A 19,331-nucleotide genomic window follows, 5' to 3' on the forward strand; every position below is an offset into this window, starting at 1 on the left:
ATGCCTGTAATCTCAGCACTTTGGGAAGCCGAGGAGGGTGGATCACCTGAGGTCAGGAATTTGAGACCAGCCTGACCAACATGGTGAAAGCCTGTCTCTACTAAAAAATACAAACAGGCCAGGTGCGGTGGCTCACACCTGTAATCCCAGCACTTTGGGAGGCCGAGGCGGGCGGATCACGAGGTCAGGAGATCGAGACCATCCTGGCTAACACAGTGAAACCCCGTTTCTACTAAAAATACAAAAAATTAGCCGGGCGTGGCAGCGTGCGCCTGTAGTCCCAGCTACTCGGGAGGCTGAGGCAGGAGAATGGCGTGAACCTGGGAGGCGGAGCTTGCAGTGAGTGGAGATCGCGCCACTGCACTCCAGCCTGGGCAACAGAGCAAGACTCCATCTCAAAACAAACAAACAAACAAACAAACAAACAAAAAATTTAGCTGGGCATGATGGTGCATGCCTGTAATCCCAGTTACTTGTTAAGCTGAGGCAGGAGAAGTGCTTGAGCCCGGCAGGCAGAGGTTGCAGTGAGCCGAGATCACGCCATTGCACTCCAGCCTGGGTAATAAGAGTGAAATTCCATCTCAACAAAAATAATAAGATAAATTAAAATTAAAAACCTATAATCAAACATGTGACTTCCAGGCAGGTTTCTCAACCTCTGCACTCATTTGGGGCCGGATCATTCTCTGTTGTGGGGACCAAGTGCTGGAGAGTATCTTCCAGCATCCCTGGCCTCTCCCGACTACCTGACTAGATGCCAGCTGCACACTCCCACCCCCCACCCCATGACAAGCTAAACTGATGCCCCGGGTCAGGATCCAGTGCTCCGGTGGAGAACACGGCTCAGTGGATAGTCGGTTCCCGTCGCCTTTTGCCTCCTGTCTTCTGGTTTTGGCCTCTCTGGCTGCAGACCAGGAGCTCTGCACCTGAGATTCTACCGCTATGCCCATTTTACAGAGAGGTAAGTGGGCTGTCCCCAGCCACACATGGAAGGGCTGCGGGAGCCGGCGGAGGAAGCCGTGTCTGGGCTCTCAGCTGGACCACAGAACCCCTTCCACTGCACCCACAACAGGAGCTGGGGGAAGATGGGGGTCCGGGAAGGGCCAGGCTGGAGGGCTGTTTCCCCAGAGCCCCCTTGGAGGGAGCTGGCTGGGCAGATCTGACCAGGTAACCGCACATAAAACAGGTGCAGGCCTGCCTGTCGCTACTGGTGGCTCAATGTCAGCGGCAGGACAGATCCTAGAGCCAACGGCTGCGGATACAACCGTCTCCCCGCCCCCTCTCCCAGATGCCACACACTCTCAGGGAACGTTCCCTGAAAGCCCCCACCCCTCCCTCCCCTCACCCAACACACTCAGAGGAGTCAATGCCACCCCTCCCTCCCTCCCATGCTCCCCTGACCCAACACACTCAGAGGAGTCAATGCCACCCCTCCCTCCCTCCCCTCACCCAACACACTCAGAGGAGTCAGTGCTTGGCAAAAATAATTTAATATTCCATCTGCGCAGCGCTCTGAGGTCTGCTTGTCCCTCCCTGGCCCCTGTGCCCTACCTGACCCACTCAGGGACCACCACCCTGTCCCTACCCAGGCCTCAGGGTGGGGGAGTCAGAGGCCCCCAGACCCTGTGCCCCATTCCTAGTGAAGCTGAAGCCACCATAACGCCAGCCTCTTCCCAGAGCCCCAGCTCTGCCCCTGGCTTCCCTCGCGATCCTCCCCTGTCCTGAGCCGGGCATCCCAGAGCCTCCCGCAGAGTCCCACCCCAAGCCTGGAAACTTCCACGCTACAGCCCTGCGCCAGGCCCCGAGGAGCAGTCAGGAGACTCAGGGAGTCACAGAACAACGGCAGCTCCTCGGTCCCAGACGGAGGAGGGGGACAGCAACCGTGCGCCCAGCAAGACACAAGCGATGACACCGATTCACACACACCCGGTTTAGATGCCAAAGCTCTGCGGGGGAGGAGCGGCCCTCAAGAGTCCTCAGGGAGCTCCGGGTGAGGGTGGGGCCCTAGGAGGGGGCCCCGCGCAGCTGCTCCAGGCCGTCCGCGTACTGGAAGGCCCGCCCGGTCTCGTGCTCATACATGTCCAGAGCCACCTCGCAGCTCTCACGCACCACGCGCTCTGGGTCGTCCACGTGAGCCTGCAGCGCGGCCAGGCAGGCGGGCCGGGCGATGGCGCCCAGGGCCTCTGCGCACTCGTGCCGCACCATGGGGTTCTCCGCGCATCGGGCCAGGGCGGCTGCCAGCTGGGGCACCGCCGCCTCGTGCTGCAGCTGTCCCAGGACGTAGCCGACCTCGTGGCGGAAGAGGGCGCTCCCACAGTGCAGACCTGCAGGGGAGAGGGACACTCGCTGGGGCCAGGAGGGGTGGGAAGGGGAACTCTGCCTTTTCGAAGACATGGGGTCTTGCTATCTTGCCCAGGCAGGTCACAAAGTCCTGGCGATCTTCCCATCCCGGCCTCCCAAAGTGCTGCGACGACAGGCGTGAGCCACCACGCCCAACCTGGGGTGTTCTATCTTGAAGACACCCCTGCCCCCAGCCCCAGTGATTAGGGCTGCCCAGGGGAACTGACCGCAGCTATGGGGGCGGGAAAAGCTGGGAGCTATGGGGACCAAGAGGGACGCTTGCACGGGTTCTTAACAGGCCCCATGGGAAATGCTTGGGGCCAGGCCCGGGATGCCGTTCCCGGGGGCAGGCCGCGGCCCCACTGCACAGATGCCATCACTGAACCTCACAGCGAGGCACTGCCCAGAACCCCACCCCAGAAGCCCCTCCTCACCCTCGGCCAGCGCCAGGGCGGCCTCCTCGCCTCCCGCGTTGCGCAGGGCGAACATGGCGCGGTATCGCTCGAAGAGCGGCCGGGACTCATCCAGCAGCGCCTCCCGCAGGCGCCCCACGTTACGCTCCTCAGCCGGCGGGGCAGGGTCCACGGAGAGGTAGGGTCCCGCCGCCGGCTCCCCGCCATGCTGCTGCAGCCACTCCAGCCTGCGCACGGCCAGCTGGCAGGTCTCGGCCACCTGCGGGGAGGGGGTATCAGGCAGTGGGTTGGCCCTGGGGGGTCGCAGGGGCCCTTCCCCACCCCCCGGGATGGCAGCTTAGCAGGGGAGAGAGACACTGGCAGGGTGACAAACCCATCATTCCAGGCAGGAAGTAAGCCAGCAGGGGTGGCTGACTTGTGAGTGACCTGGGGACTGGAGGGCTGGGGAGGGCCTCAGGGAGGAGGTGATGTGGAGGCAGAGACCTAAGCCAGCTTAGGGAGGGAATCAGGTGGAGACCCGGGGATGGGGAAGCAGCGGTGCAAAGGCCCTGAGGCAGGACCCTGCGGGAGGGGTGAGGGCCAAAGGAACATGATCGGCCCCACCTGACTAGGTAAGGCCTGCGGGCCACTGTAAGGGCTTGGGATTTTGTCCTAAAGGTGATGAGATATCATGAGAGCTTTAAGCATGGAACAGAATAGCAGAATTGAGTGTCACACGTACCCCCGGCTGCCCCAGAGGAGGAGAGACTGAGGGTCGGGGTGGGATGTGGACAAGAAGTGGCAGGGGAGAAAGGAACATGCATGTCCATGGCGGCATAACTCATAACAGCTAAAAAGCAGAGACAATTCAAGCATCCAGCCACAGTGAGTGGACACGGCATGGGCCGTCCACACCACGGAACGTGACTCAGCCACAAAAAGGAATGATGGGGCCGGCCGAAGTGGCTCATGCCCTTAATCCCAGCAGTTAGGGAGACCAAGGCAGGAGGATCGCTTGAGCCCAGGAGTTCAAGACCAGCCTGGGCGACAGAGCGGGACCTCATCTCTATAAAGAAAAAAGTAATAAAATAAAAATTTGTTTCATTTTTGGGCCGGGCACGGTGGCTCACGCCTGTAATCCCAGCACTTTGGGAGGCCGAGGCAGGTGGATCACGAGGTCAGGAGATCGAGACCATCCTGGCTAACATGGTGAAACCCCGTCTCCACTAAAAATACAAAAAGATTTGCTGAGCGTGGTGGCAGGCGCCTGTAGTCCCAGCTACTCTGGAGGCTGAGGCAGGAGAATAGCATGAACCTGGGAAGCAGAGCTTGCAGTGAGCCGAGATTGCGCCCACTGCACTCCAGCCTGGGGCACAGAGCGAGACTCCATCTCAAAAAAAAAAAAAAAGAAGAAGAAATGTTGGAAGGTGGCAGGAGATCTCTGAAGAGGTCTGGTGGGCCAGGACAAGGTATCTGAGGTAGAGGGCACTGGGTGGGTTCAGAGGGGTCTTGGCAGAGGGACTGGACGTGGGGGTTCAGAGAAAGGGGGTCAGGCCGGCTCAGGGGCTCAAGGCCCGGGATGGAAGCGGGTGAGCAAAGCTGGTTGTCGCCGTTTTGCCAAATGGGGCGCAGCAAGTGTCTGTCCAGATTGTCGCCCTCGCCTTCCTCATCCCTGGGGCATCCTTGGCCAAGTGGTCGCCCTGGCAACCAGAGATGGGGAGGGTCTGAGGCTGCTCCAGGTCAGGGCTGGGGCAGGGCTGGGCAGGGCTTCCCAGGGACCCGAGACTGGCAGGGAGACAAGCGGGGGCCTGGTTACCTCGATGACGGGGTCCGAGGAATACTGCTTCAGGAGCTCCAGAACTTCCGGGTCCCCGATGGCCCCCAGGGCCTCCCCTGGGAAGAAGCAGCCGGAGAGCTCATGTTGGTGGGGTGGATGTGTGGAAAATGCCCGGCTACCTCTGGGACCGGAGGACACCCCTCCCAGGGCTCTGCCCCTGTGGGGAAGCCCCGCCTCTGTCCACGGCTGATTGGAGCAGCAGTGGGTACAGGCTCCCCGCTGGACCAATCAGCATCCCCTCCCCAGAGCAAGGCACTGCCTGGAACCGCACCCGGCTGCCGCTCAGAGCAAAATGGACCCCATCCCGGCCCGTACCATGAGACAGGGAGACAAGTATATCCCTACAACTCGGGATCACAGCTGACAAGCAGCTCCAAGAACCCAGGAGGTCGGGGGTGCAGTGAGCTATGATCACACCATTGTACTCCAGCATGGGCGACAGAGTGAGACCCTGTCTCAAAAAAACAACAACAAAAAATGCCCAAAACAGGCCGGGCCTGCCGGCTGGAGACTCCAGAATTTGGGGCCACTGGGGCTACACTTAGGTGGGTTCGGGTACAGGCGCAAGTGCAGGCGTCGTAAGCCCAGGTCGGAGCAAGGCTGGCGGTGGCTCCCCGTAGAGCCCTGGGTGCAGATGTTCCTTGAATTTTCTCAGAATCGAGCTCCAGGGCCCTGCCTGTGAGGCAGCTGAGCTGGTGGCTTTTGCCTTTCCTGAAGGTTGCGGTTTGCGTTTGTGCACCTGCCTGGCAGGCTCCCTCTGCCGGGAAAAGTCCTGTATGCGCCAACACACGCTCTGTGTCAGGCACCTCCCACGCGCTAATTGCAAATGAGCTCACTGGTTACAGAAACACAGTCCCAGTGGCACAGACGCACCAACTACCTGCCTCACTGGTCTCCTTTGCTGTCTAGGTCCCTCGCTACAACAGTCCTTTTTTTTTTTTTTTTTTTTAAGACCTTCGCTCTTGTGACCCAGGCTAGAGCACAATGGCGCAATCTCCACTCACGGCAAACTCCGCCTCCTGGGTTCAAGTGATTCTCCTGCCTCAGCCTCCCAAAGTAGCTGGGATTACAGGCGCTGGCCACCACACCCAGCTACTTTTTTTGTATTTTTAGTTGAGACGGGGTTTCACCATGTTGGCCAGGCTAGTCTTGAGCTCCTGACCTCAGGTGATCCACCCACCTCAGCCTCCCAAAGTGCTGGGATTACAGGCGTGAGCCAATGCACCCGACCTGAACAGTCCATTTTTTTGAGACAGGGTCTTACTCTGTTGCCCAGGCTGGAGTGCAGTGGCGTGATCATGGCTAACTGCAGCCTCAACCTCCCTGGCTCAAGTAATCCTCCTGCCTCAGCCTCCTGAGTAGCTGGGACCACAGGCGTGAGCCACGATGCCCGGCTTGTATCTGTATTGTCACTGTTTTGTCTCTTACATACATGACAGAGCCTGGCATACAGTAGGTGCTCACTAAATGTCTGTCCAATGAGTGGAGTAAATCTAATATACATTAGGGATTGGGGATCTATGGCTTGTCGCTTGTTTTTATATGAGCAAAGAATGGTTTTTAAAACACTTTTAAGGGTTTAAGCCTGGGCGCGATGGCTCACGCCTGTAATCCCAGCACTTTGGGAGGCCGAGGCAGGTGGATCACTTGAGGCCAGGAGTTCAAGGCCAGCCTGGCCAACATGGCAAAACCCATCTCTACTAAAAATACAAAAATTACCCAGGCATGGTGGCACACACCTGTAACGCTAGCTACTTGGGAGGCTAAGGCAGGAGAATCACTTGAACCCGGGAGGCAGAGGTTGCAGTGAGCCAAGACGGCACCACAGTACCCCAGCCTGGGCGACAGAGCGAGACTCTGACTCAAAACAAACAAATAAATGGTTTAAAACAAAAAATCAAAGGGATAGTACTTCCTGATGGGTGGAATTTATATGAAATTCAAATCTCAGCATTTACAAATGAAGTTTGTTTTTTGTTTTTTCACAGACAGGATCTCACTCTGTTGCCCAGGCTGGAGTGCGGTGGCGCGATCATGGCTCACTGCAACCTTGACTTCCCAGGCTCCAGCGATTCTCCTGCCTCAGCCTCCCAAGTGGCTGCGACTACAGGTGCATGCCACCATGCCTGGCTAATTTTTGTATTTTTTCTAGAGACAGGGTTTTGCCATGTTGCCCAGGATGGTCTTGAACTCCTGAGTTCAAATGATCCACCTTCCTGGGCCTCCCAAAGTGCTAAGATTACAGGCCTGAGCCACCGCCCCCTGCCCAGTTGAGGTTGTCTGGGCACACAGCCTTAGCCATTTGGTGACAGATGACCTACGCTGGCTTTATTGAGTTGCTGTCTGGCTGCAGAGCTGCAGGTATTTACTATCTGGTGCTTTATGGGGCAGTTGACCACCCTGATATTTATCACCTGAGTGAGGACGGGGACACGTGGGGTCATGAAGAAGTGAGGCAGGAGGGAGCAGGTGCCCGGGACACAGACAGGTGCTCACCTGCTTCATGGCGCACCATGGGCTCCTGACGGGTGTCTTGCAGTACGTCCACCAGCACGGGGATGGCGCGGGCATCCTGCATCTGGCCCAGGCAGTAGGCCAGCTCGTGCTTGAGCAGGGCGGAATCGTCACCAAAGGCCTGGCTGATCCAGGCAATGGCGCCTGGGTCGCCGAGCCCGCGCAGCGTGAACAGCGCCCGGAAGCGGGCCTGCAGGGGCTGCCTGGGGTCCACCAGCGTCTGCCCGATGGCATCCACCTCCTGATCCGTCACCATCGTGCTATCGATGGGTCCCGGCCTTCCACAACCCTGCTCAGGCTAAACCTGGGGACGCAGGGATGTAACAACCTGTGGCAGAAAAATGAGAGCCCAGGTTAGAAGCCCCCTTCACCAGTGCGTTGTCTGTTCCTAGGACCTGGGTGGGGCAACTTCCCACCCACTGACCAACCTGAGCATCTATGCTGAAAGCTCAGCTCCAACCTCCCTACTAGCTGTGCAGCCTTCTGTAAGTTGCTTTCCCTCTCTGGGCCTCAGTCTCTGCACTGCCTCTCGCCTATAGGCCTATCAGAAATGACCTCCACTGTCTGCTCTCCACACAGCAGCTAGAGGGACAGCTGACCCCCAAAATGGCCCCAGCAATCCCCACCCAATATTCAAGGCTTTACATAGTCCCCTCCCACTCTGAACAGGGCTGACCCATGTGAATGCCAAGAAGATGGAACAGAGCAAGACTTGCAAGGTTAGGGCATAAAAAGCACAACAGTCTCATCCTTGTTCTCTCTCTAGGGGAAGCCAGTGACCATGTTGTGAGGATGCTCAAGCAGTCTTTTGTAGGGGCCCACGTGGCAAAAAACTGAGGCCTCCCACCAACAGCCATGTGAGAGAAATGGGCTGGCAGCAGCTCGTCCAGCCCCAAGCGAACCTTCAGATGATGCAGCCCCAGACCGTCTCCACTGAGGCCTTACCAGAGGCCAGACCCAGAGCCAGCCAGCTAAGCCAGGCCCAGAGCAACTGTGTGCGACACTGTTTACTGTTGTTGAAGGTAACCAAGTACGTTTTTTTGTTTGTTTTTGAGACAGGATCTTGTTCTGTCGCCAGGCTGGAGTACGGTAGCATGATCACGGCTCACTGTAGCCTCGAACTCCCAGTCTCAAGTGATCCTCCTGCCTCAGACTTCCTAGTGGCTGTGTCTACAGGCACACACCAGCATGCCCAGCTAATTTTTTTTTTTATTATTTGTAGAGATGGGGTCTCATTTCTATGTTGCTCAGGCTGGTCTCCAACTCCCAGGCTCAAGTGATCATCCTGCCTCAGCCTCCCAAAGCATTAGGATTACAGGCATCAGCCACTACACCCAGCCATTATGGGGATTTTTGTTACACAGCTTAGATAACAGATTCAGAAGTACTTTCAATATGTAAACTGGACCATATCACTCCCTTGCTTAAAATCCTCCTATGCCTCCTCACTCAACTACTTGACAGTCCTAAAGGCCCTTCATGACCGTCTCCCATCACCTCTTCCCTCTCTAGCTCCACTCCAGCCACACAGGCCTCCTCGCTGTTCCTCCAACACGCCAGGCCCAGTGCAGCCCTAGGGCCTTTGCATTTGCTGTGATCTCCATGAGGAACATTCTTCCCTAGATGTCCCCACGTAGCAGGCCAGGCCTCACTAACACAGGCCTCCATAAATGTTTCAGCACTGACTGAGTGGTTAAGTTAAACATTAAAAGCTAAAAGAGCCAGTGCCCTCATACAAAGGCTGGAATGTAACAAAAGCCCACGAAGAGTTTTGCCCAGGCCTTTCCTGGGCCTTAAGGCATGACAAGATAATGAAGGAATTTTTTTTTTTTTTTTTGAGACAGAGTTTCGCTCTTTTGCCCAGGCTGGAGTGTAGTGGCATTATCTTGGCTCACCACAACCTATGCTTCCGGGGTTCAAGTGATTCTCCTGCCTCAGCCTCCCGAGTATCTGGGATTATAGGCATGCACCACCATGCCTGGCTAATTTTGTATTTTTAGTAGAGACAGGGTTTCTCCATGTTGGTCAGGCTGGTCTCGAACTCCCAACCTCAGGTGATCCACCCGCCTCAGCCTCCCAAACTGCTGGAATTACAGGCTTGAGCCACCACACCCAGCCAATAACGAAGGAATTCTTAATGTGATCCCTTTAGGATTAAACAAGTTTTACTGGGTGTCTGAAGAACTCCCCAAACCTCCATGATTTAGCAGGAGACAAGATAAGGATGATCACCCCAGCACCTGGACCCACTGGAGATGAGATAAGGGTGATCACCCCAGCACCTGGGCCCATTTAGATTAAGTAAATTTACTGAGGATCCAAAGGAGAGTCTTCAGGATTCAGATCTTAGTTATAGATTAAAAGAAGTGAGTCACTTATGTCTTTAGATGGATGCTCAGTTACATGTAGATGTAGAGCTTAGAGGGTATATGAGCTCTGGAAAACTTTGTCATTTTGAGTTGGTCTGGCGATATATTCCAGGCCTTCTCCCTGTAACCGGTTACAGAAATAAAAACTCTCTTCCTCCCCAGTTAATCTGCATCTCGTTATTGGACCATGAGAAATAGCAGCCCGACCCTCAGTTTGGTCCAGGAACACCCGTGCTCATCCTCTTGCTTTCCTGGGTCTCCAACGTCACTTCCTCATGGAAGCCTTCCCTGATCACAATGGACAATGTTACTCTTCCATCTCTTTTCCCTTATTCAGCTTTATTTTTCTCCATGGCGCCTAAGACTCCTAGATATCATATTGGAAAGTATCGGTTTAGTTGCTTGTGATTGGTCTTATCCCTCATTAGAATAGAACTCTGAAGGCTGGGACGGAGTCTATCTTGGTCACTGTTGTATTCCCAGCACTTAGTGCAATGACCTGCACGCAGTAGGGCCTCAATAAAAACAATAACCGGCGGGGCGCGGTGGCTCACGCCTGTAATCCCAGCACTTTGGGAGGCCGAGATGGACAGACCATCTGAGTTCAGGAGTTCGAGACCAGCTGACCAACATGGTGAAACTCCATCTCTACTAAAAATACAAAAATTAGCTGGGCGTGGTGGTGGGCGCCTGTAATCCCAGCTACTCGGGAGGCTGAGGTAGGAGAATCGCCTGAACTCGAGAGGCGGAGGTTGCAGTGAGCCGAGATCGTGCCATTGCATTCCAGACTGAGCGACAAAGCAAGACCCTGTCTCAAAATAAATTAATAAAATAAAAACGATAACCGTGACAATAGCAGCTGACACTTATGTAGCATTTGCTACGCGCCAGGCACTCCATGCTCTTTACATTCATTAATTCATTCGATCTACATCACTACCCTGTGAGGTAGTTACTAAGATTGTCCCCATTTTACAGGTGAGGAAACTGAGGCACAGTTTGGGACTGTGCTTGGGAACTTGCTTGGGAGCAGCGTGAAGAGTTAGGAATCCAGGAAGTCTGGCTCCAGAGTCGGGCTCTAAACCACCAACGCTTTGTTGAATGACTTAGGATGAAAGAACACAGCCAAGGGGAGAAGGGACCCCTCTCTTTCCTCCAGATCGGTTGAGAACCTGGCGGATGCTTCATCTCAAGACAGGCAGGCTATGGCATGCTGGCAGCCCTCTCTGGTGAACAGTGGCGTCAGCAAGGCTGCCTGGGCTTGACGAGGGCAGTGTAGCCACCTAAGCACAGGTGACCATCAAAGGAGAGTGACACCTTTAAAGACGGGTCATCAGAAACCAGAGGGCAGGCCTGTGCGAGCTGGCAGGGCACTGGGGACCATCGAGACCCAACCGTACGACATAGGAGCTTCAGGACGTGAGGTGGGCACTCTTTCATGTAAAAAATCCCAGAGGAAAGAGAACGCCGGGACTCGAGACCCCTTAACCCGCCCCATCCACAGTCAACGAATCCCTGAGAGCGGATTCCCTAACGAGGCGCTCCCGGTGCCACCGCCCGCCAGACCCGGGCCCCACACCGTGATCGCCGCCTCCGGGACGCCTCACCGAGCTCTGGAGACTCAGGGCCCGTCGGCCCGGCCAGTACCCGCAGGCGCCTCTGCCACCACCGCTTCACCTGTCGCGACGCTCGCAGTGCGGTCTGGGGGCCGCCATTTTCTCGCCCACGTGACCGTGCCGGACGGCACCAGCGCAGCCGCGGGGGAGACCTAGTGAGAGGCTCCCGTGCAGGAGGGAGGCCCGGAAGGCTGAGTCGGTGCTGGTGCCACAGCTCATGCAAACACAGGAACAGTATTCCTAATGTATTCTTCGGGGAAGGGGACGGGCAACGTATGCCCTTTCATGGGAAAAAATTCTCTCCAACCTCCCCACTGCGGTACAAGAAGTGAGACTGGTTTGTGCCGATTCAGCGCCCAGCCCGGGCTGGCTAGCGACGGAGCATGCGCAGTGTTTCTAGGCGTGGTCAGACTCCAGAGGTGTTGGCCAATGGGCTCAGGGAGCTGGAACCTTAAATATGTGAGGAATAAAAAAAGGAAGAAATGCAGTCGTTCATTCATTCATGTATGTAATAAATAGTACATGGCCTTGAGGACAAGAGAGCCTTCAGCCCTTACCCTCGTACGCCTCCCAGTGTTGTTATAGAGACAGAAAATAACACGATAAGCAAATGCAATACCTATTAGATGGTGAAAAAGGCTAAAGAGAAAAAATTCGGTAGCCAAGGGCGGTGTATGTATAGGGTGCGCAGTTTCAGGAAGGGTGGCCAGAATCTGAGGTGGTGACATCTGAAGAAAGACCTGAAAGAGGCCGGGTACGGTGGCTCACACCGGTAATCCCAACACTTTAGGAGGCCGAGGTGGGTGTTATCACTTGAGGTCAGGAGTTCAAGACCAGCCTGGCCAACATGGTGAAACCCCCATCTCTACTAAAAATACAAAAAGGCTTCAGCCTCCCGAGTAGCTGGGATTACAGGCATGCAACACCACACCCAACTAACTTTTTGTATTTTTAGTAGAGACAGGGTTTCACGATGTTGGCCAGGCTGGTCTCAAACTCCTGACCTCAGGTGATCCACCTGCCTTGGCCTCCCAAAGTGCTGGGATTACAGGCGTGAGCTACTGTGCCCTGCTTGCAATCTCTTATTTTTAAAATGTGGGCGACTGCCTGGAGTGGTGGCTCATACCTGTAATCCTGGCACTTTGGGAGGCTGTGGGGTGAGAGGATGATCGATTGAGCCCAAGATTCCAAGACCAGCCTGGGCAATGTGGTAAGCCCCTGTCTCAACAGAAAAAATTTTTTTTTTAATTTGGCTGGGTGCAGTGGCTCAGCCTGTAATCCCAGCTACTTGGGTGGCTGAGGCAGGAGAATCGCTTGAGCCTGGGAGACACAGGTTACAGTGAGTTGAGATCCTGTCACTGCACTCCAGCCTGGGCAACAGAGCAAGACTCCAATTCCAAAAAAAAAAAAATCAACTGTGCCTGGTGGCTCATGCCTGTAGGCCCAGCTACTCAGGTGGCTTGATAGCTTGAGTCCAGGAGTTCAAGGATCCAGTGAGCTGTAATCACACCACTGGATTCCAGCCTGGGTGACAGAGCAAGACCCCATCTCAAAAAAAAAAAAAGAGCAATTAATAAAAAAACATGGCTGGGCATTGCAGCTCACGCCTGTAATTCCAGCACTTTGGGAGGCCAAGGCAGGTAGATCACTTGCGGTCAGGAGTTCAAGACCAGCATGGCCAACATGCTGAAACCCCATCTCTACTAAAAATACTAAAATTAGCTTGGCCTGGTGGCGGGTGCCTGTAATTCCAGCTACTCAGGAGTCTGAGGCAGGAGCATCACTTGAACACAGGAGACGGAAGTTGCAGTGAGCCAAGATCGCGTCACTGAACTCCAGCTTGGGTGACAGAGTGAGACTCCATCTCAAAAAAAATAATTAAAGAAAAATTAATGAAAAAACATAAAACGCTTTGCATAGCAAAGAAATCCTTTTGGAAGGCCAACTTCTATTTTAAGACAACATTCACAAATACTTATTGAGCAACTACTGTGTGCTGGACAGTGTCCTGAGCACAGAGGATAGTGTCCTGGGCACAGAGGACACAGGACAAAACAGACATAGTGTCTGGCCTCATGGAGCTGACACCCCCCCTTTTATTTTTTTGAGACGGAGTCTCGCTCTGTCACCCAGGCTGGAGTGCAATGGCATGATCTCAGCTCACTGCAAGCTCCGCCTCCTGGGTTCACGCCATTCTCCTGCCTCAGCCTCCCAAGTAGCTGGGACGACAGGCGCCCACCACCACGCCCAGCTAATTTTTTTGTATTTTTAGTAGAGACGGGTTTCACCGTGTTAGCCAGGATGGTCTCGATCTCCTGACCTCGTGATCCGCCCGCCTCGGCCTCCCAAAGTGCTGGGATTACAGGCGTGAGCCACTGCGCCCGGCCCAACCCCCTTTTTTTTTTAATTATTGTATTGCCTTCCTATGTGTTGGAAAACTGACTGCAGATAACAGGCATCACTGCAGCCCTCAGCTGCCTTGCGAGGACGTCATCTCAACATGTTTGTGGCTCAGGCTGTTTACAGAGGACTTCCCGTGGACCAGGAGCTGTGCTGACTCAGGAAGGCTACGCGAGGGCAGGGTGCCAGGTGTGATTGGCCCCAAGGATGCTCCCCAGGAGGAGATAATCCCAGGGTGCAGGACGCAGATATCGAAGCCTCAGCCAAAAGCAAGGCCTGTTTAAGTCAGAGAACTTGGCATCTGGCCTCTGTAGACCTTCGAGAAACTGATAGCACGGAAGAACCAAGTTTGCGTCTTCTGTTCGGTGGGTCCTCTGGGATTGAGCAAGTCCCTTGGGGGCGGAAGTCTGGAATCCAGGTATCTGCAGATCTGTGGCCTCTCTGGAGGCTCCAGGGGAGGATCCTTCCTGCCTCTTCCAGCTTCTGGGGGTGGCTGCCAGTCCTTGGTGTTTCTCAGCTTGTGGCTTCGTCACTCCAATCTCTGCCACTGTCATCACCTGGCCTTGACCCCTGTGTGTCTGTCTCTGTGTTTCTGTGTTAGAATCTCCCTCTCCTCTCCTTTTATTTTATTCTTTTGAGACAGAGTCTTGCTGTGTTGCCCAGGCTGGAGTGCAGTGGCGTGATCTCAGCTCACCGCAACCTCTGCCTCCCGGGTTCCAACGATTCTCCTCCCTCAGCCTCCCGAGTAGCTGGGAATAAAGGGACCTGCTACCATGCCCGGCTAATTTTTGTATTTTTAGTAGAGATGAGGTTTCACCATGTTGGCCAGGCTGGTCTTGAAGGCCTGACCTCAAGTAATCTGCCCACCTCGGCCTACCAAAGTGCCGGGATTACAGCCGTTAGTCACTGCGCCCAGCTCCTCTTTCAGATCTTTATTAAAACATCGTCTTTGCAATAAGAGCATCCCCGAGCACTGCATCTGAAACGGTAACCTCTTGCCTCCTCCTTTTCCCTGTTCTCTTTTCTCCTTAACTCAGCTCCAAAGGGGATTTTTTTTTTTTTTTTTTTTTTTTTTGCTGGAGTGCAGTGGTGCAATCTCGGTTCACTTCAACCACTGCCTCCCGGGTTCAAGGGATTCTCCTGCCTCAGCCTCCTGAGAAGCTGGGATTACAGGCACGTGCTACCACGCCCAGCTAATTTTTGTATTTTTAGTAGAGATGAGGTTTCACCATGTTGACCAGGATGGTCTCGATCTCTTGACTTCATAATCCGCCCTCCTTGGCCTCCCAAAGCACTGGGATTATAGGCGCGAGCCACTGCGCCGGGCAAGAACTTTTTAAATAACAGCTGTATTGAGATATAGTTTATATACTGTACAATTCATCTGTGTAAAGTGATAATTCAGTGGTGTTTAGTATATTCAGAGTCGGGCAGCCATCATCACATAAATTTTTTTTTTTTTTTTTTTTTCTGAGACGGAGTCTTGCTTTGACGCCCAGGGTGGAGTGTGGTGGCATGATCTGGGCTCACTGCAACCTACACTTCCCGGGTTCAAGTGATTCCCCTGCTTCAGCCTCCCGAGTAGCTGGGACTACAGGTGCGCGCCAGCACACCCGGCTCATTTTTGTATTTTTAGTAGAGATGGGGTTTCACCAGATTGGCCAGGCTGATCTTGAACTCCTGACCTCAAGTGATCTGCCCGCCTCAGCCTCCCAAAGTGCTGGGATTACAGGTGTGAGCCACAGCTCACGGCCATCATATCAATTTTAGAACATATCCATCAACCCCCCAAAATAAAGTCCATTCCAGTCACTCCTGATCCCCCTCTCCCAGCCCTTGGCAACCACTAATCCACTTCCTGTCTCTATGGATTTGCTTATCTGGACATTTCGTATCAATGGAATCACTCACTATGTGGTCTTTTGTATCTGGCTTCTTTCACTGGGCATGATGCTTTCGAGGTTCATCCAAGTTGTAGCCTGTGTCCGAGCCTCATTGCCTCATATTGCAAAACACCGTGTCATTGTATGAATGGAGCATTTTCCCTTCATCTGTTGATGTACATTTGGGTTGTGTGCACTTTGTGGATGTTATGAATAAAGCTGCTATGCACATAGGTGTGTGAGTTTTTGCGTGGATGTTACATGTTTATTTCTCTTGGGTAGATACCTAGGAGTGTTACTGCTGTGTCATGTGGCAATTCTATGTTTAACTTTTTTTTTTTTTTTTTTTTTTTTTGAGACTGAGTCTTGCCCTGTTGCCTAGGCTGGAGTACAATGGTGCGATCTTGGCTCACTGCAACCTTTGCCTCCCGGGTTCAAGCAATTCTCCTGCCTCAGTCTCCCCAGTAGCTGGGATTACAGGCGCCTGCCACGATGCTCGGCTAATTTTTCGTATTTTTAGTAGAGACGGGGTTTCACTATGTTGGCCAGGCTGGTCTCGAACTCCTGACCTCAGGTGATCCACCCACCTCCGCCTCCCAAAGTGCTGTGATTACAGGCGTGAGCCACCGCGCCCGGCCCATAATTTTTTTAGAAACCTGTTTTTTGTTTTTTTTTTTCAAGACGTAGTGTTGCTCTGTCACCCTGGCTGAAGTGCAGTGGCGCAATCTCGGCTCACTGCAGCCTCTGCCTCCTGGGTTCAAGGGATTCTTCTGCCTCAACCTCCCGAGTAGCTGGGATTAACTCCGTACCTCAGGTGATCCGCCCGCCTCGGCCTCCCAAAGTGCCGGGATTACAGGCTTGAGCCACCGCACCTGGCCTAAAAACCTGTTTTGTTCCCTGCTGTCTCACTGGGGCCTGGAGGAGCAGCACTTTGGAGCGCAATGCAGGTTTGTTGAATAAATTAATGACTCTCAGCAGTGACGTTTGTACGTTCAGGACACGCACCTGGTGTTGGGTCCCATCTGCGCTCATTAAGCGCGACGTCAATGCCGCACTGAGGTGTGCCTGGCTTCGATCTACCCTAGGAAGAGTCTGCCCTGGGGCGCCCCATTCCGCGACTGTCCCCAGTGGGAACCGCGCCCTCCATCTACCAGAGCCATTTCTGCAACGTCTAGCACCCCGCCGGTCCTCTTCCGGCCGCGGTTGCCCCGGGCAACGCGTGGAGCCGCGCTTCCTGTATTGATTTGAATCGCGGGAGACGTCACGTCCTCCCGAGATGCCCAATGCGCGCAGGCGCAGCCACTCGGAGTGGGCAGGGCCTGGCTGGGTGTTGGGCCGGGCCTGGCGGTGTGTGGGGTAGGCGGGGGGCGTGGCCGCGATTAGCCGCGCGCCGGCGTGGGGGCGTGGTCGGGTTGCGGGGGTGCGCGCGGCCGGCCGGGCGCGCGCGGCGGAGGGAGGGAGCCGGGAGGCAGCGGAGGAGCGACCGCCGCCATATTAGGGACCGCGGAGCCCGGGATCCCGTCAGCGGCGGCCGCGGCCGGGCCTGCGGGAGCTGCGGAGGCCGGAGGCGGGCGTTGTGCGGTGCCAGGAGAGGCGGGGTCGGCGGGGGCCAGCGAGCGACGGGAGCGAGCCAGGTGAGGCGGCCGGGGTCGGGGACCCGCCCCCCGGGCCCTAGGCGGCGGAGCTTGACTGCGACCCCCCAAAACCGGGACGGCGGGGCGGGCTGCGACCCCCACCCCAGCTCAGGCCCCTCCAGGAGCCCCCAGTCCCCTCGAATGCCGCCTCCCAGGCCGAACTAGGCCCCGGTGACCTCAGCATCCGCGTCTCCCGAGTTAACACCCAAATCCCAGCGTCCCCCCCACGTCGGGGCCTGCCGTGACCCCCACCCCGAGCCACCTGTAAGTCGTGACCTCCCCGCAGCCGCCGTCAGCGTCCACCATTCTTTTTCAAATAGGCTGAGCTCTGCAGCCCCAACCAGGGGACCCCACTGCGCACCCCTAGAACAGCAGACCCCGCCTCCTAACCCGGGTGATTTCTCCCTGGCCTGTCATCCCCGGGACTTCCCAGTTCAGACCCTCCCAGCTTGGGTCCTGCCCACATGAAGCCGCCCCCCATCGCTGAGCCTGTGGTGTGCGATGGCTCGCCCAGGCCGCAACCAGCCCCTCGTCCCAGTCAAATGCAGTCCCAGCCCGGGACACCCGGAAACCTGTGTCTGTGGACACTATTGTGTCCACCAGTCCCCGCAGGTACGGGTTGAGTGCATGGATGTCCCCGTCTCACCTCATCTCGCTGATTTCTGCTCCCCCACCCTCCCAGCGTGCCCCCTGCCAGCCCCCATTCCCCCGAAATCCAGCTCTCCCACCAAAGCCTCAGACGAGCTATCCATGCACAAGCCCCTCCCTCCTCCGAACTGAACCTCCGTCCTGCGTCCTGCCCCGTGTCTTCTCCAAACGCAAGCCTGGCCGTCTCGGATCCCCAGAATATGGAGTGTGCCCCCCTTTCAGAGCCATTTTACCCCTACTCAAACCTGTGACACCCCCTCCCCCTCTTCCACCGTCCAGACCTGTCTCCACCCCACGGCCTGAGACCCCCGATATGCAGATGTTCAGCCTAAATCTGTTTTGTCTTTTCCCCTGTTTTCTCCACCCCAAACTCATCCTCTGGTTCAGGGCGCCTCTGTGGTTCCGATTCCCCCGCCCTGCCCCAGTCTACCGGGCGATGACCTCATGCCTCTCCGTGGTGAGGCCCCCGCCCCAACCTATATGCTTTGAAGGAGGGTGATTTGCCTAAGGGAAAACCATCCACCAAGGACACACACCACCAGCATGAGGGCAGCCTGCGGGGACTTTGAAGTGAAGGCGGGGTGGTCTCTCTCGGCGTGGGGGTGGGGATAGAAGCTGACGGCATCACCTAGGTTTGGTCCCCGGAGTGGATGTGTCGGGGGCCGTCTGTCATGCGGAATTCCGCGTAGGCCTCCTTCTGTGTCAGGGGCCCGTGTGTTTTGGCGACACCCGATTGTCATTTCCTTCGGAATCCCAAGTGGAGGCAGGTGTGCTGGCCACTGGCCGCTGCCCGGCGCCTTGAGCAGCGAGCGGAGTTGGGTTGCAGAGGATTTTGCTAAGGGAGCAGACACTTACTCAAAGGCAAGCCCGGTGCTTTACTGGGGAGGGGTATCTTGGCAAGGTGGTACCTGCCAGTTTGCCCCTGTGACTTGCTTCCCAGGTCAAATTTCTGAACCTGTGCCCGGGCTGCAGGCAGTGATGGGGGTAGGGGTTGGGGTGGGGGTTTGGGGTTTGGAGGAGGAGTTTCTAGAAACAGACAAGCCGGATTGGTCTTCAAGGTAGGGCTACATTGATTTTCTTTTTTTTTTTTTTTCTTTTGAGATGGAGTTTCGCTCTGGGCTGAAGTCTAGTGGCACGATCTCAGCTCACTGCAACCTCTGCCTCCCAGGTTCAAGTGATTCTCCTGCCTCAGTCTCCTGAGTAGCTGGGATTACAGGTGTGCGCACCACGCCCGGCTATTTTTGTATTTTAAGTAGAGACAGGTTTTCACCATGTTGGCCAGGCTGGTCTCCAACTCCTGACCTCAGGCGATCTGCCTGCCTCGGCCTCCCAAAGTGCTGTGATTACAGGCGTGCGCCACCGCGCTCGGCCTTACATTGATTTTCAAACCACTTACTGTTTAATGGGGTTTCTGGTAGAGGGGTTTTGTAGACTGAGAACTTCTGGGTTTGGGAGTCCCAGAATGGAATTGGTTCTGAGGACCTTTTGCTTGGTGTCATTTAGAGGGGAGAGGATGGAAAGTCTGTGTGTGTAGGGCCGGCCGCTCCCGGGGACTCCTGTCAGAGGTGAAGATCCAGGGACTTGCTCTTCTAGGAACTCAGCGCTGTCACTCCTTTCTCCTGGCGCAAAGCTCTCCACTGCCCAATTCTGTCCCCAGGGGACATTTGGCAGTATTTGAGTCAGGCATGCTGCTCAGTG

At 55.5% G+C, this 19,331-nt stretch overlaps 2 protein-coding genes across 3 annotated transcripts in view; one reads left to right on the forward strand and one right to left on the reverse strand.

The window, feature by feature from the left end:
- Nucleotides 1-1,474: 1,474 nt before the first annotated feature.
- On the reverse strand, nucleotides 1,475-11,513 carry DOHH (deoxyhypusine hydroxylase). Its single transcript, XM_031003867.3, has 5 exons — nucleotides 11,060-11,513; nucleotides 7,066-7,411; nucleotides 4,549-4,625; nucleotides 2,775-3,012; nucleotides 1,475-2,324 (listed from the first exon to the last, which is right to left on the reverse strand). The coding sequence occupies exons 2-5, from the start codon at nucleotides 7,337-7,339 to the stop codon at nucleotides 2,005-2,007; spliced, it is 909 nt and encodes a 302-aa protein (XP_030859727.2). The 5' UTR covers nucleotides 7,340-7,411; nucleotides 11,060-11,513; the 3' UTR covers nucleotides 1,475-2,004.
- Nucleotides 11,514-16,777: 5,264 nt separating this feature from the next.
- FZR1 (fizzy and cell division cycle 20 related 1) overlaps nucleotides 16,778-19,331 on the forward strand; it is a 30,516-nt gene continuing 27,962 nt past the window's right edge. The window contains exon 1 of one of the 2 annotated variants that reach the window (XM_055371254.2): nucleotides 16,778-16,985. The gene's annotated coding sequence lies outside the window, so the exon portion shown is untranslated. The remainder of the gene's footprint in view (nucleotides 16,986-19,331) is intronic. The other variant, XM_055371255.2, reaches the window with a different exon arrangement.

This window comes from Gorilla gorilla, chromosome 20 (genome assembly GCF_029281585.2).
Source record: "Gorilla gorilla gorilla isolate KB3781 chromosome 20, NHGRI_mGorGor1-v2.1_pri, whole genome shotgun sequence".
Classification (NCBI taxonomy): domain Eukaryota; kingdom Metazoa; phylum Chordata; class Mammalia; order Primates; family Hominidae; genus Gorilla; species Gorilla gorilla.

Bases quoted from the DNA above. Each gene is read 5' to 3' on its own strand.
- DOHH (XM_031003867.3), bottom strand. From the start codon at position 7,339: ATGGTGACGGATCAGGAGGTGGATGCCATCGGGCAGACGCTGGTGGAC. The intron at 4,626-7,065 runs GTGAGCACCTGT...GCTTCTTCCCAG, and splicing joins CATGGTGCGCCATGAAGCAG to GGGAGGCCCTGGGGGCCATC. The intron at 2,325-2,774 runs GTGAGGAGGGGC...TCTCCCCTGCAG, and splicing joins CGCCCTGGCGCTGGCCGAGG to GTCTGCACTGTGGGAGCGCC.